This window comes from Carassius gibelio, chromosome A16, assembly GCF_023724105.1.
Source record: "Carassius gibelio isolate Cgi1373 ecotype wild population from Czech Republic chromosome A16, carGib1.2-hapl.c, whole genome shotgun sequence".
NCBI classification, from domain to species: Eukaryota; Metazoa; Chordata; class Actinopteri; order Cypriniformes; family Cyprinidae; genus Carassius; species Carassius gibelio.
This window is the reverse complement of record NC_068386.1, coordinates 7,699,121-7,722,898: the sequence shown is the minus strand read 5'-3', so window position 1 is coordinate 7,722,898 and position 23,778 is coordinate 7,699,121. Positions and strand designations below refer to the sequence as shown.

At 36.1% G+C, this 23,778-nt stretch overlaps 1 protein-coding gene across 4 annotated transcripts in view; it reads left to right on the top strand.

Annotated features, from left to right (window-relative positions):
- The window catches only part of LOC128030029 (t-SNARE domain-containing protein 1-like), a 94,697-nt gene that overhangs the window by 22,548 nt on the left and 48,371 nt on the right, over positions 1 to 23,778 (top strand). For 2 of the 4 annotated variants that reach the window (XM_052617495.1, XM_052617498.1), the window contains exons 1-7: positions 102 to 273; positions 7,031 to 7,108; positions 7,217 to 7,286; positions 17,624 to 17,714; positions 17,898 to 17,972; positions 18,263 to 18,319; positions 22,570 to 22,725. In XM_052617495.1, the coding sequence (XP_052473455.1) occupies positions 141 to 273; positions 7,031 to 7,108; positions 7,217 to 7,286; positions 17,624 to 17,714; positions 17,898 to 17,972; positions 18,263 to 18,319; positions 22,570 to 22,725 (660 nt within the window). In that variant the 5' untranslated portion in view covers positions 102 to 140. Of the gene's footprint in view, positions 1 to 101; positions 274 to 7,030; positions 7,109 to 7,216; positions 7,287 to 17,623; positions 17,715 to 17,897; positions 17,973 to 18,262; positions 18,320 to 22,569; positions 22,726 to 23,778 lie in introns of those variants that run through there. The other 2 variants (XM_052617497.1, XM_052617496.1) reach the window with 1 other exon arrangement.

The window sequence follows — 23,778 nt, the reverse complement described above, 5'->3', positions numbered from 1 at the left end:
CTGTCATGGTCCTCACCATGTGATTTATTCCATTTTTATTTTTTCATTAATGGTTAACTGCGCTGTTGTCTCCCTCCCCCTTCACAGCACACAGAAAAAGGGTCTTGTCATGAGAGGACCGGTTGAGCAGAGCCCAGCGCATGTGGTTAGTTCACGTCTGGACGAGGCTTCAGCTTCTGCTGTGTTCATTAGGGAGGTTTGCGGTGTGGGTCTGTCTGTGTGGAGAAACTAATGAAGGGACACTGAAACACCAGCAGGTACTGCACAGACCTCGTAAGTGGCCAAACCCGGGGCATGCTGTCCGTCTATGCCGAAATGATCCAAACAGAAGGAAGAAATGAGCTCAGGTGTCGTGCCTCGTTCAGGGTGAGAAAGCAGAACAAACAGCGTGACACCACACGTATATACAACTACAAAATACAGGCCTGATTGTTTGCCTGTTCTAAGCGATGTGGTGGTGTCTTTTGTAAGATCTTTTTTTCAAGGTTCTTTGGCATTGTGAGTCGGGGTTTTACATATAAGTCCAGTTACTGCTCTTTTGTCTCATTCTATGAATTGCAACCCTCTCAGACTTCTCAGAGTGCAATTTTGCATAAACCTGTATGATTGTCTGTAACCATATTGCATGATACCAGACAAAATGTGAAAGGCAAATTGTCTAAGGAATAAAGGTCCTTTCGCTCACAGAAGTAATCAGGCATTCCATGATCACCTAGAAAGGCCACGTTGTGCGTCAATGTCTTGATTGCGTTGTAATTGGTGGGCTTGGGGAGCTGGGGGAATTTTAGTATATTTCAATATGGATTGTGAGATTACATCAGTGTAATGAGAGCGCATTTCATAACGTTTAGCGACAAGTTAAGTGCTGAGAAAGACTGGAAATGTCAAACATTATGTGTTAAATACCCATTAACTTACTTGCGCTTGTAAAAGAGCAAAATGTCTAAAGCGCTGTCTTTGGGTTGGAATCCAGGCTGAATAAACCTAATGTTATTGGGTACATTATGGATTTCTCTGCACCAAAAAAAGTCTCAAATGTCTGGAAAGTACATTCTCATTAATTTTAATGGTAGTTTCAATGTACACAGATACTTGGATAGCAGTCAGTATAGGTGTATAATGGTGTCATTATGGCATAGACCTAAACATATTTGAATATCTTCTTGCCTGCACTCCTTTTCTCTCGGAGAGAATTAATTGACTGATGTATTCTTGTATATTCTGTGTGAGGCTACATTCCCTGAACTCAGTGACCTTCTTTGTGTGTTCTTCTACGAGTTATCTCATGGAGAAACCAGGGTTTAAATTTGAGTTTTGCTTTCCAGAGAGAACCATAAAGTTATCTTCACAGATTAGAGTAGCTGGCTTGTCCTGAAATCCCCACAGCTAAAGATTCTATATGTGTGGGGTATACACGTGTGTGTGTATTTGCAGAAGAAGCTTCGAAAGGAGGGTGCAAGTGCACTGCCAGAACCGACCAATACACTCACTGGAGCTGCTCATGCTGTGCACGCAACCTGAAACACACAGTGACTTCTGGTGTTGACGACAACAAAGAAACATGCGTGCAATAAGCAATGCACTTCAGGCTGGGTTTTTAAGTATTTAAGAAAAAAAGCAATCAACTAAACTGGACATATTTAGCAGAACTGAAACATTCTGTAGTGTGCATGGATCCTTTTAACTTCCCTAATCAGCATTTTTGTCTTGTTATCCATCCTTAAAACAACAGAAGTTTACTTGAGTAGTAAAATATTAAGACTTATTTTTAATATATATTTTCAGAAAATATATAAACTACTTTTTGTTGTTGTTGTTGTTGTTCTTGCCCCACAAAAATATTAAGGAGTACAAACATTTTCAGTATTAAGAGTAATACAAATAATAATAATAATAATCATAATAATTTATAATAATAATAAAATGTTTCTTGAGTACCAAATCAGCATATAGTATAATACTAATTTCTGGAGCATCATGTGATCATTATATTTAAATGTAAAAAAACAAAAACAAATATATAATAAAAATAATATTAATATTAATATTAATATTAATAATAATAATAATAATAATAATAATAATAATAATAATAATAATAATTATTATTATTATTATTATTATTATTATTATTATTATTTATTTATTTATTTATTTTACTTTTTTTTTTTTTGCTCTAACAGACATAAAAGTGATATTGGTACAATTCTCAAATCTACAGAAATTATACTGCTCCAGGCCATGATTGGGAATGGTGTTGTGAAATTATTTGTGTGTAACCTCCTGAGCCAGGAAATCACCCATAACACTTATATCTTTATAATGATAGACGGATATATCTGAATTATGATTTCAGCAAAACGATCATGTCAGTTCTTCAAGCACTCATGCATGCTTTGCTTTCCTTAGTGAGTCATTGTGCGACAGGCCTGATGCTTGCACTGTGGGGATAAGGACCCATCTCACACTGTATCACACATATCGTCTGACAGCCATCTCTGGCCTATAAACCCCTCTCTCCCTCAGCTCATCTCAGCTTTTTTTTTACCCTCTGTCAAAGCTCTCAGGCAATACATGGGATTACTTTCTAGTGTTTGAGTTTGCGTTTTTCCGAGTGTGTGTGTGTGTCTCTGTGTGTTTGTGTGTGTGTGTGTGTGAGAAAGAGAGAGATGCTGGCCTCATGCATAACAAGGAGAATGCTTTTGATTAAGTCATTTCCTGATTTGAGAGTATAATTGAACACCCTGCAGAATCTGCGTTTGCAGCCTCTACAAACAATTCAGAAAGGGCAGAAGTTAATTTGTCCTGTGTCCCAGATATTTATATAATTATATATAATTTATAATTGATATATTATTTTCTCACCACTGACTAGAGAAAGTGTTTTGTATTTTAGTTTTTCAGCACTTCCTACAATGCTTTCTGTCTCTATTTATTTCCAGAGGCTCTCGGCACACTTCCTGAGCTCTTCAATTTTCCACAACTTTCCGTGATAGACCACGCTTTTTCCCTTCTGAATTTGCGTCATCTACCTTAGTTTTTATTTATTTATTATGTTTTATTATAAAAAGAATGGAAAATGGACATTGTTGCGCCAGCCTTATAGATAGAAATATCTGTAGATTTATATATCTATCTGTCTGACATTCTGTTCTGTTTTTAATTCATCTTCAAAGTTTATCTAACAAGTATATGATTTAATAAAAGTATTGAAACATATAGATGTTATAGATAAGTAGATTTCCCATTTCCAGAAGAAATGATCAGCTTAAAAGTTTTAATATAAGCTTGCCTCAGGTTTTAGGACTTGGGTTTATTTTAAATTAAATCATAGAATCTTTTTCACGACACTCTTGTTCTGTTCTGCTTTGTGTTGAGTGTATACTATTTATAATGCAAATAAATAAATAAATAAACACAAATAAATGAATGAACACGATTATGTTAAATGTTGTTGCAGTATCGTGGTTACATTTTGAATGTACATTCTAATTAAGTTTAAGGGAGTTTTTCAAGCTCACAAAGTATATGTATGAAGTTAAAATAAAATAGAAATTGAGAAATACAGAGAACTTCTTTAGAACCTGTCCTATAGTCCTGTGTGTTGTGTAGCAGAAGCATATCTAAAAGTGCTGAATACAACAGAAAATGTGCTTAAAACCTATTTGTCAACAGTCTTTTGCAATAGCAATTGAACATTAGACAGTTGCTTGTGTAGTCTTTTATTAAATATATGTTTATTGCAGTCAGCCAAAAGCCAGTGTGTGATAAGCCTAACCTGATTTTACCAAGTGAGACACGTTCCTGGGACAACATCGTTGTTGACCCTGGAACAACATTGTGATTAACCAATCAGATTTGAAGAACCAGTTTATAGATTTTGTGAAGTTTATGCTTAAAATCAGTGTTTGGTGCTTGTACATCAGTGTCATTCATCTATCATTTCCTCTGATTTTAGGGATTACTCATGGTTAAGGTTAGGTTTAGGTGTAGGGATATGGTTAAGAATATATTTTTGGAGTAAAATGTTGTTCCAGGGTCAACAAAATATGTTGACCTAGGAACACATCGGACTTGGCAAAATCAGGACGTGCGTGTGATAACTATTCATTCTTAAGATAATTTTTATATACTTAAATTATTATTGTTTTCTTTGCTTTGTACTGAAGAGGTCATTATACTTTTTAAAATATTTCTTGTTTTAATTTCTTAATTTTCCACAGAAATGAATGGGTTTCTTTAGTAATCACTTTGTGTTCTTACAATATTCCCCACTTATTACGGTACACATGAAAATAAATTATGTTTAAATTCCAAAATATTCTAGTTTCAGTTGAGACTGATTTTTGAGTGTGGCGCAGACACAAAGCAAATAACAAATAGCACCATAGCCTTGTGTGTGTGTGTGTGTGTGATGTGAGTTTAGCTGAATCTTGGTCTTATAAAAGGGTGAGAGATAATCCTGCGGGGTCTTCTCACATGTGCACAGGAGGTAGTGCCCTCGTGGTTCCTCCTTCTACTGTATATATGAAGGGATACTGCTCAATCCAGAGTGGAATGAATATGGAACATCCATCTATCACGGTGATGGAGGAGAGAGAATGAGAGGTGTGTGCATAGCTGGAGGCCAGTGGTGATAACAGTAAGGGCACAAAAGGTTGTTTCCCTGAAAAATGATCCACTGAGAAAAGCTTATCACGTTTGTAGTACACACACACACATACATAAACACATCTGGTCTGGAAGCACTCAATTAGATAATGTCATACACTTCTCGCTGTCATGTTAAACTCACACCTATTTATTTATTTATTTATTTTATTTTTTTTATCTGCTGAACTATTAGTCACATGTGAAATGTCAAGAATTCTGTATTTTCTTGTTGTTTAACATATTATTAATGTCATTTATCATGTTTTAGCACTGAGAACATTTCAGTGGTGAACCATATTTATTGATATTGCTTATACAAGTCAGCCCATAGTTACAGACAACAATGTGTCCTATACTGAGGCTTTTATTCATGATGAAACATTGTTAAAAGTTCAACCAAAATTAAAACTTGCTCAAAAATGACTCTCAGGCAATCCATGATGTAGATGATTTCTTCATAAGAACAGGTTTGGAGAAATTTAGCATTACATCACTTTCTCACCAATGGATCCTCTGAAGAGAATGGGTGCCATCAGAATGTGAGTTCAAACAGCTGATTAAAACATCACAATACATTGCAAGCAATCCACATGATTCCAGGACATCAATTAACATCTTGTGAAGTCTGTTAGAAAAAAAAACTCCAAAAACTCGTCTCATGTGAATCAGGAGAGAAATATGCACAGAACAAGCACCATTTACAAGTGAAAACAGCCCAACTAGTAGATTTTGAAGCGAGAGGACAGTAAATTGCCTTTTTTTTTTTTTTTTTTTTTTTTTTTTACTTGAGGAAGCATTGTTATGGATTATTTAAACCAGAATTGATGGTTTAAAGTCAAAGCGCCTTAATGTTGGATTAATGTTGGATTCACCTTAATGCAGCTTTTCACTCCATAAGGTGATGGAGGGGATTCGTATGGGTTACTTGTTGATTATTGTGAAGTTTTTATCAGCGGTTTGGACTCCCATTCTCATGGCACCCATTCACTGCAGAGAATCCATTGGTGAGCGAGTGATGTAATGCTAAATAAAAAAAAAATAATAATAATAAAGCATGATTTTAGCAATAAATAGGGGTTTTGAGTCATTCTAGCATCCTCCTGAGTAGCATTCATGAGTTCTTTTTTCTTCCAGAAGGGTTTCTCCTTTTTTTGAATCAAGAATCAATGATAGGAATATTTGCTGCTCTTCCTTTTTCCTCATCCTTTCTGTCTTTACCTGTGTCTTCTGTACCAAATCCTAAACCTCTCTTAGAGTAGAATATGCATCTGCACACATGATTGCCTGTGATTTTACCCTCTCAAGAGGGAGTGCATTAGAGCACAGATAAAGATTTGTGAAAAACAGCAAGTCAATTACAGTCATTTTGAGTGCACAGGTAGACAAAAGCTGAGAGACTACATATTTGTGTGCATTTGCAAAGGACCAGTGGGTTGTACTTTTGATACAGAGGTTGTGTAGTGAATTTTTATTAAGAGCTCTTGATGATCACCTGTTCCTATAAGGGTGTGCATGATACATGCTTTCGATGAAGAAAATGACTGTGCCCACACACCCATTTGGGTGGCTCACGGCTCAATCTGTTAAGGTCTAGCTGCTGCCCAGAAACCTGGTGCGTTTTGAATTTTGCTTTGTTCAGATTCACTTCAGCTGAAATATGGAGACCCTCATAAATAGGATGTGCCAGTTAGATAAAGAGTAACTATATGCATTATAATGATAGTTTCCTAAAGCCTAAACGCATGGCCTCAAGTGGCCTATTGCTTTAATAAATAACAATAAATGATGTACTGTGTATGTTAAAATTAATATATATTTTTAATTAATTACAGTTATTCATCCTATTTATAATACTTCAATAAATAAATGCATAAATATTCTACCAAAAATGAGTGGTTGTTAAAATGTCATGATTTCTTATGTTGATTAAAGCAGTAAATATTTTGCTCACTAATTAATAAAAAAAAAATATATATATAATTTTAACAACCACTCATTTTTGGTAGAATATTTATGCATTTATTTATTGAAGTATTATAAATTAGTGAGCAAAATATTTACTGCTTTAATCAACATAAGAAATCATTATGTTGATTAAAGCAGTAAATATTTTGCTCACTAATTAATAAAAAAAAAATATGTGTGTATATATATATATATATATATATATATATATATATATATATATATATATATATAATGTATGTATGTATATATGTATGTATGTATGTATGTATAAAGATTTGAGTTTGAACTATTTGTTTTATCACTAATTTTGAATAAATTGGATGGGATACTATTTTAATGTCCAACATAATTTTTAACATAATTAATTTAACATTTTGTCAGTATGTAAATACTTTTTTTCCTTCTACAGCTACGCAAGTCAGTCCCTCAGAGCTGCAAGATGTGTTCCAGGAAACCTCCTCTAACATCTTTCAGATCAATGCTAACGGTGAGTTTAAAAAGCCTCTAAATATTCCGAACTTGGATGGCATAAGGTATGAGTCGTGAGGTGAAAGTGGCACATTTAAAACAGAAGTTTCTGTCTGTTTCTTTTTAGTGGTAACACTTGAGAAGAACCTTCCATCGCTGGGAACATCCAGAGACACAGCAGAGCTACGGCAGAGTTTGTAAGTCAACACACACACACACACACACACACACACGTAAACATGAGATTGCATGCAAAAGGTGATTTGACCTTAACACCTATAAAAACAAAAAACAAATAAAAAACCTCCCAGGACCTTTCTATTGCAGTAGAGAAAAGCAGATTTGTGGTATATCATGATATTCCCTCACACACCTACAGTGGTTTTAATAGCTTCCCTTTTACTGACTCTAGACCACTTTGAAACTGACCAACATCTGAGTGTTCTCACTGTTTCATCACCTACCGCCCAACATGTATTGATTACTCATCTGACTTTTGTAGTCAGGATGCCACAATTACTAAATTTCTTTCCTATGACAAACTAGCTGGTCTGAAATTGCTGTTGTTTGAAATGCATTACACAGTCTGTGTCCAGTGGCCGATCATCAATTATAACAACCATTTGTTGTTAATGAAAGTACTGAAAACCTAATACAGTCTAGTGTGTGTTTGGTTGTTTTCATTTCCCTTGAAGAATCACCATCCCTAGGGCGCGCGCAACATGACATCTATTGTTAGCTATAAAGCCTAAGGCAGATTGGCTGCCTAAAACTAAATGAGATAAGCAGCAATGTCTTTCTACTGCTACACCCTCTACTGTTCTTATGAAGTGACTGCACACTAGACAATAAAGAATTATGAGCCAAAATGATATCACAAGCTGCATTACCATGTAACCTTTCCCTTGTGTACTGCTACAGTCTTGTCTTGTAGGGAATTTTATGAAGTGTAGGTTTATTGTGGACAGCTAGTCTCAAGCACACCTGAGTCATTAGCTGATGTGAAAAGTCTAGTGTGAAAATATTTGAGATATATATATATCTCATATATATGTATATATATATATATATATATATATATATATATATATATATATATATATATATATATATATATATATATATATATATATATATATATACAGAACAACAGACCAAAAGTTTGGACACACCTTCTCATTCAAAGAGTTTTCTTTATTTTCATGACTATGAAAATTGTAGATTCACACGGAAGGCATCAAAACTATGAATTAACACATGTGGAATTATATATGGAATTATATACATAACAAAAAAGTGTGAAACGACTGAAAATATGTCATATTCTAGGTTCTTCAAAGTAGCCACCTTTTGCTTTGATTACTGCTTTGCACACTCTTGGCATTCTCTTGATGAGCTTCAAGAGGTAGTCACCTGAAATGGTCTTCCAACCGTCTTGAAGGAGTTCCCTGAGAGATGCTTAGCACTTGTTGGCCCTTTTGCATTCTGTCTGCGGTCCAGCTTACCCCAAACCATCTCGATTGGGTTCAGGTCCGGTGACTGTGGAGGCCAGGTCATCTGGCGCAGCACCCCATCACTCTCCTTCTTGGTCAAATATGTTTGTATGAAGCCAGCCATATGATACAAAGTGATCGTTATCCACTGTATGTAAATCTTGACTTCTGTTCTAGCGGTGTTTGGAATGTTCATAAGAGAAGCAAATGAAGCCAGGATTTTCATTTTTGGGTGAACTATTCATCTGTCTCATCGTGAGCGATGTGTTAAGGAGGAATACATTGAACACAATAACACTTCTCTCATTAGTCAACGGAAGTCCATTAATATCATTGTGAGCAAACCAGCCCACAGTGGTGTACATTTTAAATACCATACTTACTGTAGCTTATGCTTTTCACATTTTTTTTTTCTTTGACCTTGAATGTGCTTCCCTGCTTGCCAGGTTTAATCCTGCTGCTCCGTACAGGACACTTGACAGCAACCCCGTCTCTCGCTCTCTCTGTCGCTTGCTCTCTGACTCTACCCATTTTCTTACACTTTCTGCCCTCTGCTGCACCCCAGCCATGATTCTATTACAGCCAGTTTCCACGGAAACCTCGCAGTTCCAGGGTCATACCTCCCAGATGGCGATATGTCGCCCAAAGGCCCTAGCAGACTGCACCCCTCCCATCCCCCTAAACTTCCTCACACACACACAAACGTTTGCTCACTCTACAATGTCACAGGCAAGCCAAGATATGGACTGCCAGTGTGCTAAAAATGCACTGACTCAGAGTGGACTTCAGAGGCTGGCAATAGAAGATACAGACTGTTTTCTGTGATTTGTGGGTATTTTGTTGCATGAGTTAAACTATAAAAATGTTCTTAAAGGGATAGTTTACCCAAAAATGAAAATGTGATGTTTATCTGCTTACCCCAAGGACATCCAAGATGTAAATGACTTTGTGTCTTCAGTAGAACACAAACTAAGATGTTTAACTCAAACCAATGCAGTCTGTAAGTCATATAATGGAAGTGAATGGGAATCTCGGTTTTGAGAGTCAAAAAAACATACACAAAAAAAAAAAAAATAAATAAATAAATAAACCTTGCAGCTTGTGACGGTACGTTGATGAATAAAGATGCGAAACAATCAGTCTGTGCAAGAAACTGAACTCTATTTACATCGATTTTTACCTCTGATTCACCGCAATGTCTTAACTGTCATGAGTGCATTTGCGTCGTCGTCTTCAGCCGGCGAATGACATTTCTTCTTCTTGCTTTACAGAAAGATTGCAGAATTATAAGTGCATTACTACCACCTATCAAATGGACCATAGATATTGTCGATTTATTTATGGTCCATTTGTCTATGGTCCATATATATATATATATATATATATATATATATATATATAATGTGTGTGTGTGTGTGTGTGTACACTGTTAAGCATGGTTTATAAGTGAGAATTTAGCATGTAATAAATATCATAAGTCAATTTAATATAAAATAAAAATAAAAACAATAATTAAATAATCAAAAATCATAATAAAATGTATTTAGAATATTAAAAAGTGATTACTTGATTATTGAAAAAAAAAAGAAATTGCTAGTTGCAGACCTAATCTCAAGTGTTAGCTCAAAAGCTTACAACTAAAAGTGTTTGTACACATGTGGTGCGTGAAAAATCACTTGGATAATTAAATTTGACCCATCTTTGTAATCATAGAAACACACACGCAGCAAAACTAAGTGGATTAATCGTTCACACCCTTTGTTTGTCATTGTGTTCGTTAGAGCATTACACATTCCGCTCTGCTGCATGCAGGGCTTCTGAGAGACACTCTTTGTCTTTGGAGTGGAGGACAGAAACAGTCCGTCCTTGTTTCTGCTGAGGATTCTGTAGACAGAAGGTGAACCTTATGCTGAGAAGCCTATAAGGACCGAAATTACATTCAAGTAGTTGGTGGTATTGAAAAGGTGCTTTGAAATTATGGCATTATTTAACCTCTGTGAATTTCCTTCTTTTGTAGACCACTAATGGAGATTTAACGTGCCATGTTTTATTAATTTTATATGCAACCATGAACAAGGTTTCTTGAGAACTACAGCAGATGTGAAACTTTTCAGTGAGTAATGACTAAGGTTTCAGTGTTTTCTCACACAAAGCTATCGTATGGCTTCAGAAGGTGTAAGAGTTTTTGGCCAGTTTTTGTAGTTTCTGGAGCTTCACAGCCTCTAGTCACAATTCTCAGACTTTCCTTGCATGGAAAAAAGCAGCACCGTTCAAATGCTTCCTCTTTTGTGTTCAAAGGAAGAAAGAAAGTCATATAAGTTGAAAACAACATGATGACCAGAATTTTCATTTTAGGGTCTTCACAGTACTGGGTTACATATTGTTTACATAATGGCAGTAAATTATTAATAACTTATTGATTAACCCTAAATCTTTTTATTTATTTATTTTTTATTTTTTTTTCTTACCGCTTGTATACTTTTGGAAAGTCTTTCAGTTTTATGGAACTGCAGACTCCAGCCACTAGGCAGCTGCCTATAATTACACATACAATCCACAGAATTAGTTTAATTAAACATTTTTGTTAATTTATTGATTATTAGCTTTTCATCACCTCACACACCCCCTGCAGTTCTTTCAGGAACCCCAGTATGGGAAACCTTGTTAGTTTGGGAAACCCCAGTTTGGGAAACCTTGATGCAATGCTTTATACACTTCATGATGTTGATTTAAAAAAAAAGGAAAATTAGGTCAAATGTAATCTAAAAGTAATCAAAAAGTAGATAGAATACATTACCTAAAATGTGTAATCCAATAGATTACTTTACTAACTACAATTTCTATTATGTAATTTGTAATCAGTAATGAACTACTTTGTATAAGTAATCTTTTACAAAAAAAAAAAAAAAAAAAAGCATTGCATAATTCATTTGTCTGCATTGATTTTATTGTGGATGTGGTGTTAAAAAGAGTTGAGAGTTGACTCTACCCAGCATTGACTATTCATTTTATGATGTTGAGGATAAAAATAGCAGGTATTTACAATGGCTGCAGATCAGAAATTATATTCAGTATTTCATATCTTGTACAGGCAATCATATATATTGTAATATTGTATTTCTGCAGAAAAACATACCCAGTATCAGTCATGACAGTAACGTTATGATTCAGTAACGCAATCTTGGTGGAAGACCAAGCGTGAGTATTATTAATCGTCTGGTCTCCTAAGCAAATGCAAAGTTAACTATGCATAATCAGAGCAATCAGAAAATGAACAGATGATTATAAGCGACTTTACATCACCTCAAGCTTTCAAAGCAAAACAAGTGCAATTTACTTGCAAACTCATCTAGCTAATTTCACTTCTATTAAACCCCCCTCCCCCCTTAATCAATGTAGTGTGAAATATATTATTCATAAAACCAACATGCCAAATATGCTTAATGAAAAATGCACCAGGAACACTCACTCCTCACACACAAATAACTAATCAAGAGTTTCAGTTGCCCTCTTATTGAGTATCTTTTGTGAGCCATCACAAGATATGTAGTCTCCATCTTTTTGATTATGTATGGCATCACTGCACAAACTTTGCCTTACCTGACAATGTCAGAATAGTGTCCGTCAACATGACTGATTCGGTATGCATCATCACCCTAGGTCGGGATCAGGGCTTAATGGCACGCTAAGATGGGATAATTGTTTTCTACTCATTAACCCTACATTTCCTCTGCTCGGTTGGCAAGTCAACTGTGAACACTTGGTAGTCTGGTTTCACGAAGAGTGCAGGATAAGTACACCACAATATTCATCAGTGCTCTACTACTGAAGTGGAGACCTTTATTTTATAAATGGTGGGGGTGACAACATATAATAACGCATGTTTATTTTATTTGCCATGTACTTAAATTGTAAAACCTGAATCTTTGGACGTCCATTCCCTATGGGCATAATGGCATATACATCTATACTTAAAATATTTTTTAGTGTAGCCTATGTTTTATGGTACGATTCAGGCAACCACATCTGCTGTTTTGCTTTCCTCATAAATTGTGCTTATTTTATTTCACAGTGCATGTGATTAAGGCCATCCAGAGAGTGTGCTGATTTGTGTACTTTTTTTTTTCCCGCTCGCATTTAATGTTTGCAGAGTGATTTTACTCAGACTTTCACTAATCCCAATCGCTGGAAATTATGTATCACTCACTTGAAAGCAGTGTTGATTATCATGCACAGCTGACAGAAAAAAGATACACGCTGATTGTCATGACAGAAAAAAAAAAGTTGTAAGTATGATGCGGTGCAAGAAGAAAGGTAGACCTTAGAGTACACTTGCTTACATACAGTACCAGCTGACAACTCTCCATCATCAAAAGGCAAGATGGAAAATTGGTATATTCCCAGGTCTGTGCTGTGTGGTTATATTGCATCTGTTAGAGATTATAGGTGTTATTTTTATATCCCTAGACTTGTTAAAATCACAGAAAGAGAGCTGAGTTTATAGAAAAAAAAAAAGAAAAAAAAAATAGAACAGTGTTTATTATATTTTGAATGCATTCATGGTGCAGTATGATTCATATATAATTCTTGGTTAACTTGATCTTGGGCTATATGACCCAGACAGACTTTTGCAATGCAATGAAACACCTTACGAAAGAAAAACCTTGTGTTCCTTACACAGCTGTCTGAAAATAAATATAATCTCACAAAAGTAAATACCTCATAGACGCTGCATGACCTCAGTACATCACACATCTGAGGGAGAGATGTAGCTTTTGAGTCACTGTAACAAGTATCTTTGTGTTATAGTCTGACCTCCAGGTAACCAGTCAGGATTTGAGACTCGATTTGTATCATTCAGGTTATGCAAGGCAGCGTGGAATTACAAAGTTTTATACTTTTGTCTGTCAAGTTGTGTGAGTTATTGCAGAACTGCACACAGGGGGAGACTGGGGCAAGTTATCACACTTTTTACTCCAGTGACTTACATACCTTTTTTTTTTTTTTTTGAATTAGTTTTGAATTAATTATTAAATTCATGTTTAGCTTGTGTGTTAAAAGGTTCTTTATTGGCATCAATGCTTCGATAAAAACATTCATGGAGTCATTCAGTTCCACAAAAGGTTCTTTATACTTTAGACTATTAATATGTCCATCATACAAAATAATAATAATAATAATAATAATAATAATGAAAAAATAGTTGTTTGCATGCTTTGTTAAATATTCGAATTCAAAAGCATCTATGTTTTACTATATAATAAATTATACATTGATCATTATGAATTAATTTATCAGGACTCAAAATTAATCACAAAAATAAATGTATTTATATTTTATTTATTTATTTTTAAACGCTTATGCAAATAGCCTGCTTATTCAGTTGAGTCTGTTTCTATTTATTTGTAGCCACAGTAGCCTATATACGTCACATTAAGAATTAATTATAATTTCTCCTGGTTGCATTTACCATGTTTACTATGGTAACGTTAATGTTTAGTGTGCACAGTGTTTTACATCGCTTATAAATATTTCTGCCTTGTGTGGTGATCATAATCATAAGGATCACAATCCTTATTTTAAAATGCTGGTGTTATAGTTGTTATCTTTCTGAAATGATCTGCAGCGCTGATGCTCTCCAGACTCAGAGAAACTCCACCTTTGTTCATAACCCCTGATCTAGCCTCAGCTGGCCCGCTTTGCCCCAAGGTTTTCGTCGGGCCAAAAACCCTGGTAGTTGGCCCCGAGGAAGCCCCAACGATGCACGATCAAGCCCTGGCACCCACTATAGCACGCCCGGTTTAAGCTCGACAGTGGAAATGCAGCTAGTGACTCAGTCTCTCTTCAGTTCTCTAGGGCTTCAAGTTGATGATGGCCATAGCCAGTCAAAGCAGAGGAAGATTCAGATTCTCCTCCGCTGACTCTACAGACAAGACACATGCTAAATGCGGACTATAAACAGCGTTTGGGGTAATAAACTGCTGGGTTTTGAGTATGTGGGATGAGTAATAACCGAACTTGAGATTGTGTAGGGCATATTGAGTTTCACATGTTACCACTGAGGGAACACGGGAAGCTGTAATTGAGAGCATATTGAAGGTGTTCAATGGATCACAGTGTGCAATATAATGAGGTTGAGTCATGGATGTTTCAAAGGGCTTTATTTGTAAACCAAGGCATTATTGTTGAGTTATAAAATGATTTATGGCAGTTAAATTTTTATTTTGTCACAGAAAAATGTCTCTCACCACAGGTTTATTTCCGGTTGTTATTTTTTTTTCTCTTCATATGACTTTCTTCCGTCCTCCAATTGGTGAAAATTCTTTGGTCTGGCCTTGTCCTTAAGGTGTTTTCTTTTCTTTTTTTTCTTGCCTCTGTTTGTTTGTTGAATATTATCCAGTTCTGTCAGTCAACTGACAATAAGAAAGTCAGTTTTACAGGTCTGGAATGATATGAGGGGGTGAATATGATTTATTTTTATTTTTGAGTGAACTCTTATTTTAATACTCAGACTGTTCACCGAGTTTATAGAGAAGTGATGACCTGTCAGAGATGTATATATCAGCTATTAATTCACCACTCCTGGGAATGATTCAACAAGGCACTATCAGCCGTGCCCTAAACCCCAATGCCAACCAGTTTAACAATGCCAGGAGGGGTTCTCAAATTAAAATTACTGGAGGGGAGAAAAAAAAGTTTTTTTTACATTTTAACCATCAATGTAATACACTTCTAGGCAGGAGAAGCTATGGTCTCTCCAAAAATCTCAGCCAGTAAAATTAAGTCTATGCATGCAGAACTGTAGAGGAGTGAGTCATTGCACGTGTTCAGCCTTGAAACAGACTGATCACGTTAAAAGAAGTGCCCAAAGTCAAGCTTTATGGTTGAACTGCTCAGCCACGTTCGACTATTCTCTGGCGTGTGATTAGAACGTTCACTGTGGACCTTTGCCTTTTTTTGTTCACACAGCACGTCTGCTGCTGCCGCTATTGTTACAGGTGCTTTTCTGCTCTACTGGTCTCGTTTCTCTCTCATGGACTGAGAATGACAGTGACATACCCCCACCCATAACGAATGCACTAGAGATATTTCTGCCCGACGCCTCTCTCCTCTCCTCTATCCTCGCTTTTTTAAATCAATATTTGAGTGGGAGTTGGGCCCCACTTTCACTGGTACATATCTCTGGGGAGCAGGAGGCACTCTGGCTGGTGGTCTTGGTTTGGGTTTTAAAGGAAGGGATCAGACGAAGCAGGGCACAGACACTAAATCAATGGCCTTATCCAAACCCCTTGGTACGCATGAGGAGAAAACGGAATTTCTATCAGGAGAATATATTTGTTCACTAGCTTCTGACCCATTGACCCCTTTTTCCCTTCTATTTTCCATCCAGTTCAGAGCTGCAAATATCCAAGCTCAAGTTTTTGACATCTTTAATTTTCTCAATTTTTCCCTGATTTCTAGCCTTTTTAAGCCCGTGTTTCCTCTATTTTCGCCCCATTTCCAGAGATGGATTATGACATTGATGTACCCAGGGCTCTTGACACATGAAGCATTCTAGCATTCTAGCATTAAAAACAGCTAGACGGAGAAATAGAAGTGTACAAAAGGGACGTTTATGGGTGCATGAAATTCCATACATCATTTATCATAACCCTAGATTGCTTTGACTGGTCAATGGTTTAAAATAGACATTGATTCAATAAGCCACATCAAATGTTTTTTGACTTGCTAAAGCACCTAAACTTGACATTTCTCTGTTATTTGGCATAAAACAGTACATATTTTAAACATATGCTACAAAACTAGCAAGGATGGGCAAATTTAGCAATTTTTGTTTCCTTTCGATTCGTAAATGTGAATTTGAATTGAAATGTAATTATCAATGAAGATTCGGGAGGAGCGCGTCAGATACTTAGCCTAATCATCACAGGTGGACCACAATCAAGTAATCAATCCCACAGTATAAATATCGCTGACTTACCTCTATCCTTTGACGGTTTATCAGCATCCCTCTCCGCCCCATCTCACTTCAAGTTCACTTTACAGTATACGGGGAAGGGGGGGTACTCTAGGTTCGGGAAATTCCCGAGCTCGGAGCCCTTCCCCGGACAGCACGCCAAATACGCATACCATACCTCAGCTAATTATATGTAAGCGTGAACTAGTGAATTGCCTGTAACATTTGATTTTGGATTACAATGGCAGGAACAGGAATTGTTTCTCAGTTCAAAGAAATTTCATGTAATGCATTCTGGGAAGAATAGAATATATACCTTAAAACCTCAAAGCTTTTTAAACTCTTAAAACTTTTTGTCAAGCCATCATTCGAAATTGGAAAATTTCCGTTCATTTTAAGTCTACTTCCATTTAATTGCAATTATCATGTTTGCTACCAATTCAAATTCAGTTCAAAGTCTTGGAATTGATTCTCAATTAAAACATGAATGCCTCACAAACATGAAGTCTATTTAATTTGAACCGTTTCTGTAACCCTTCAGGGCCCCCTTTTGGTTTGGGGCCTTGGGCAAATTGGAACAGACAGCCATGTGTTCACATAGTCTACTGCTTCCCTTTCTTCTCTTTTATTTGTGCAATCATAAACATTGCTCTCTATAAGCCCAATTTATGATTTCATCTGCTCTATAAATACATTCAGTACAGCAAACCTTTAACTGTACTGTGCTACCTTTCCTCCATTTGAATTGCTGTCTCTGTACACAACGTCTAATCCTTCGCTTCTCCTCCAGGGCGGCAGATTGACTCCTGCCTGGAGCCTAAAGCCTTCCTGACATCATGTGTGCTCTGCAGCCATGGCACACAGTCCCTCACTGCACAATGCTGTCCCTCTGTCGCACAGTCATTGATATTGATGTACTTAATTGGTTGAGCCTAAGCCATCCAATAAGGTTGTAAACCTATCCCAACTTGGAGAGCATTGCACCTTGGGATAGTTCATGAATCGTTTTGATTCCTCTTTCTTTGGTTTGTAAAGCACAATTACCTATCTTTTCACCCCTTTTGTTTTTCTCCCTCTGTTTCAGACATTCCACACAGCAGCAAACCAATAAACTCATAACAAGCACAAGCCAACTTGTTAAACAGCTCACTGACATCATCAGCGGGTCTTCACGGGTAAAATAAATATTTTCTAAATCTCTCAATTTCATATGTTTTTTGAACAATCATCCTTATATAAGTATAGTCCGTGTTATTGGGTTATATCATGAAGCATTCCACTGGCATGTGTTCTAAAGTTGGTAAAGTTATGGCGAGCCAGTTTTCATTTTAAAATCATGCTCTTTTGTTTCCTCGCAGCAAGACAGGCTCCGTCTGACGAGACTCAAGACAGAGCTATCAGATTCTTTGCAGCAATATGGAGACCTGCAGAAGGTACACATGAAGAACTGGCTTTCCTTTATTTGTCTACAAATAAATAACTCTACAAATAAATAACTCTATTAAGCATGTGCTGAACAACACTTTTTATTGTATTTTGTGTTCGAAGAAATGTCGTGTTAAAACAGTCCCCAGTCTCCTCTTCTGTATCAGTGCAGCCTATTCATGCAGAAATAATATAAACCAGTGGAAAAAGAATCCACTGAACTTCTCTTTAGTTCAGCTGCCGTCACATGTCTGGGTGTATTTGCATATTAATGTATTTTTTTTCTTCTCTCTGACAGAAAATTGCAGATCGTTCGAGGGCCTTGCTTCCTCCTGCACAAAAGGACAGGAAACAGGTGAGTGGGCTTTAATATCTAGTTCAGAGAGAGTCCACTTCTTCCTCTTTGTTCTTTCATGAGCTCTTTAACATCCCTGTGACAGTAAGATAGAGAGTGTGACTGCGTGTGTGATTGCGTGTTGATGAGGAGCTCTTTGATGCCCCTGTTTTTTCACCATTTCATTTTCTAGCAGGTCAGATACTGACTGTCAGAACTTCATGACACTTAAAAACCTCAGTCTGCTTATGAAGATTGTTTGGAACCACTAGGCTTGTGGTACAGACAGTGCCGCCGTGGCAGTCAAAATGTGGTCAAAGATCACAGCTGGAAATAATATAGATCCACAAGATCAGATACATGACCTACCTCCTTTATTCAAGACATTTAAAAGGAAATTCCACCAAAAATGAAAATTCTGTCATCATTAGCTCACCCTCATGTCATTCCAAAGATATATTTCTTTAATTATGTAGTTCTTATGAAATATTAAAGATCATCCTTTCAGATGTTTTCATATAATGAATGTGATACGAAACACGGGATGTTCAGCCATTAAAAAAAAAAAAAAAAGTTTTAACCGATCCCTAACACTTTCACCAACATTGACAAAATTTCCATTATTTATTACGCATTGGCTCCCCGCCATAAGTTTATTCCAACAACCTGTGTTTTCATTGTTGTACTCTAGGGGCCATTGTTATGGATCTTCTGAAATAGTTGAGAGTCTTAAGATCCAAAAACAACCGAAGAAGAAGATCACATAACAAAAAAACCTTTGTATACCAGTGGACTTAAAGTTTTTTAAACAGTTGTTAAGCTAGCTTGATCATTACATTCAACGGCATATAAATCAAAACCTAGTATTACCAAGAAAAATAAATAAACGTGTGCTCGAAGTTCAAAATGTTCAATTTTTTTATGGGACTTAAGAATAACTTTATTTAATTTAATATTCATATATATATATTTTTTTCTTTTCATTTTCGAGAATAAAGTAAGTCATATAGGTTTGTAGTGACATGAAGACGAAAAAATTAGTAAACTATTTATTGAGTAAACTCCTTTGACCAAAAGTTTTTCCAGGTTTCAGAACATGAGATATCTTTAAACTGGGTTTTGCTTTGAGAACAAAAAAACAAAAAAAAAAAAAAAAAAAAACATCTTGAAAAAAAAATCTTGTGGAGAAGAAACAAGATGTCTTAAAAATGATCACAGATTACTGTCCTAGTGATGTTCATGCTCACTGAAGGAGATTTTTTCAGATTCCATCAAACTTCAATTTTCAGACGGCTCAAGGATGAACTGTTGATTGAACGTGTTGACTGAATGATAGGAATTGTGTTCAATATTACCTGCAGTACATCAGCAGTTCAGATTGGCTCAGCTGAAATGTCACCATAGTACATACACGCTCCACTCTTACAGTCTGAGGTCTGTTAAAATTCTCTCTTATTCTATTCCCATCCAACCTGTCACTCTCTAGAGATGCTGCTTTTATGTGAGACGCTGTCACCTGCGGCAATGTCTCTGATCTTCCGTCTCCTTCTACAATCCCCCCTGGAAACACCCGACCAGAGCAATCAAACAGGATGTGTAGTTCCAATATGAACGCCTAGAACACATCGAAAAAACAAACAACATGTTTGTCAAGAGTTAGATGTTATTAAGGAGTTGCTTGATCACCAGGTTCTGCCAGAGGTTTTTTTTTTTTTTTATAGAAGAGAACAGGGTTTGCTATCAGCACTGCCAATCTGTAATATGATACATGGGCATTTCTCACTATTATGAACAGAAAATCACATAGGCTTTCATTAAAGTGCTCTTGATAATACATATGTTTAAATGGATTTCTCAACATTGTGTAATTTTTTTTATAGGTAGGCTCACTTCCCATTGTGTTGAATAAAAAAAAAATAACAATGTGATGAATGTTATGGGAGCTGTTTCTATAAATAAGTAAATAATAATAATGAATTTATTTGAAATATTGTTATTATGTTTCTTTCTTTAATTGAATTTTATTTCCTTGATCAGTTGAATACTAATATAAAACAGGCTATAACAGGCTAAATTTATGCGTTAAAGAAATTATTGTGCATTGAATTTGTTCAGAGTTATTCATTTAAGTTTGGGTGCAAACTCTTGCTTTGTCCATTTTCCATTCCTTTCATTGCATCCCTCAATATGGATCAACATACAAAAATAGTAGAAATGTTTTTTTTTATGCTATCTGCGCTAATTAAAATCAGAATGTGTTAATGTGAGAGTTCCCCCTTCTACAGCAGCAAACCATACACTAACAATTAGAGAAGAAAAGTAATTGTTTAAACCTTTTCTCTTCTGACAAAAGAAAAACAAAATGTTAGAAATATCCTGAGACTTATCATTTCAAGAGAAGAGAAACAAGATGTGCTCAGGATGCTCTGTCTTTGGATTGATTGGCGGAAAAAATGGCTCCGCTGATGTAAATAACTTGCTCTTTGCTATAATTAAACCATCGCTCAGCTTCAATCACTCAAAGACTGCTGACTTCTATTTGAACAAACTGTGGAAAATTGATTAAAGTTACTGCAATATGAGTCTCTTCAAATCAGAGGTACATTAAATAATAGCACCTTATCCTCCAGAGAATTTGGATTATGGAGACATTTCTAAATAAACATCTTTAAACTGGGAATATCCCATCTTGAATGAGTCATGCTAATCCTATGACTTAATGTGACCCCCCCCCCCCCCAATAGTATATTACTTGTGGATTTTGAGAAAATCAGAGCTAATTTTATTGTACTGTATATATTCTAAATTTGAAATAAGCACTTTTTGAAGTAATATAATACATTTTAGACAAAATTTCAGGGCAAATTATGCATCCAAGATACAAAGGATAATTTCGTTGTACATCTTGTCAGTAAACTCCAACTACAAGCTAGTCTATGACCTAATAGACAATGATATCCTCGATGAGTGGGATACTCAAACGTGCAAAGAAGATGACGTTCTTAGAGTGGAATTGTGCTGGACCGAGATGTATTGGATGTGTTAATTCTGAGAGGGAAGAATACAGTGAGTCATCCAACACATTACAAAAAATAATAGCACGCCTCGGGCCTTTATCGATTTCATGCATATGCAATTTGAGAAATTAGCAGATCAATGTGGCTCTCTCTAAGTGACCAACTCCAACCTCTTCAACCTTCAGGCAGACAGAGAGTTCAACCTAAATGACGAACAAAGGCAGCAGAGGCTTCTTTTGTGATTATTTTGCTGCAGTATAAGGTGACGAGTCATTATCATTGTATTATATTCTCCACAGCCGTAAAATGTCAGTGCTTTGTTATTATATACGATGCTTACAAATGGATCTCAAGGAAAGTGGTCTTACTTCTAATATAGTAGTCACACTAAAGTCAGGTCCATATCTGTAAATGAGCAGAGGTGGTTTTAGGGTCAGTAAGTATTCAGGGCATGAGCATAAAGTCATCCTTTGATTAAATACTACTATGGTACGCTTTAAAATTAATGTTAAAATAACTGCAATAATTATTTTTTAATGAAGTAGCTGTCCAGTGTTGAACTTAAAAAGTTGACTGAACCTAATGCCCTTATATACTTCAAGCAAAACCGAAGAACATGTCATTTTGAACGAACGCAGGCAAAAAATTAAGTTTGTTTGTAAATGCTTGCCAGAAAAGTTTAGTCTGGCCGGTAAACATCTCCACACTACCATTGGTCCATGGCAATTACGTTATAGTGCTTTTGGGCTCAGCTTTTTTTAACATGTAAATTTGCATGTAAATTTTCTCTGTTTAGTCTGTGGTGGTCAGACAACTACGACTGAAAATATGAACACACTGGAAAGCAGCATTATTGTAGAAGTTGTAGTAGAAGTTGGAATTCTAATTTAAAGTGACACTGACTCCATATTGTTTTTTTTTTTTTTTTTTTTGTGAAGCTTCTTACTTTAAAGTAATCTATTTGGATAAAGTGCTCTATAAATAAAAGTGACATCACTTTACTTGTCTGGAGTGCCGAATGGCGGCGCTTGAGTGAACATATTACCATCACTGTGATCACTGCTGTTTTCTCACTGCTTTCATTTTTGTTGTGTGTTTATTTTGTTATTGATAGGAAAGCGCGCAGCACATGTACACACACACACACGCACATATATATAAATCAATGCTGAGCTCATCTAGTGCTCAATCTGAGGATTATATGTACTCTTAAATATTTTAAGAAATTGTATCTCTCTTTGTGTGTGTGGATAGAGCCTACAGACTTCATTCAGTGAACTGGTTGAAGAGGGACCATTGTTCGGAGCAGGGGAGGGCATTGAGGGTGACGGACAAGCATTCCTGTCAGAGATCAGTGAAGAAGATGTGGAGATCCTGAGGCAGAGAGAAGAAGCACTGCTGCAGATTGAGGTGGGAGCTCAATAACCTAATTGCATTAATAAGCCACGTCCAACCCCTCTCAGCTTCTCATTATTACAGAGCATGTATTTTCCTCATTGGTTTTCTGTTTTCTGTTTTTAATAAGTTTCAAATCTCATTTATTCCTGTGATGGCAAATCTGAATTTTCATCAGCCATTACTCTAGTCTTCAGTGTCACATGAGCCTTAACATGACACTATGTATATAATACGATATGCTACGAAAGCATTATAATAAGGCTGTATATAATAAGAATTCAGGAATGATCAGTAGATTTATTCAGAGCCCCATAAAATTGTTGTTTTTTGTTATCTGTCCATATAATCTTCAGTGCCCTGCATAGTCCTTTAATTCCAGATTTTCGACACGATTAAAAAGAACATTATCATTGTAAAGAACAGCGTTGCATTACTTACGTTTCCATACAAACAGAACCCTCAGGTCTGCATACTCTCTGTACTAGCCATTATCTTTAGCAACTGTCTTTTTACCAAAGTTTTCAGAACAATTTTTCCTGAGACTCAATGGTTTTGTTTATTCTGCTGTCTAGTCCCAAGCACATAACCAGAAGGCTTTTTAAACACCACTGAAAAACAGCATCCCGTTGCTCCATTTAAGGATGTCTCATATGTAGCAAAACAGCTGTTTTCCTCCAGTTGTGAATTTGCACAGATGTGAACTTGCGATGATGTGGTCATTCTATTGTTTCAATGCCATTTGTTTCGGACGTGCACCGTTGTTTTTTTTTTGTTTTTTTTTTTTTTTTTTTTTTTTTTTTATGCAGGATGTTTCAGGAAGTTTGAAAATGAAATAAATGTCAGCCCGACATGATTATTGACAAGGCTAGAGGGAAAGCGAATCACGCAGATGGCACATCTAAAACAAATGACTGTTACTTTTTTGAATAGCAGGGAGTTCAGAAGCAAGAGGTGCCACACGTCCTAATGACTGATGACAACCTCGAGAAAGCCTTGAAATGAAGACAAATGGCTTTCCCTCCTGAAGACCTGTCTGAAGTTCATAGATGCTTGCTTGCTAACGCA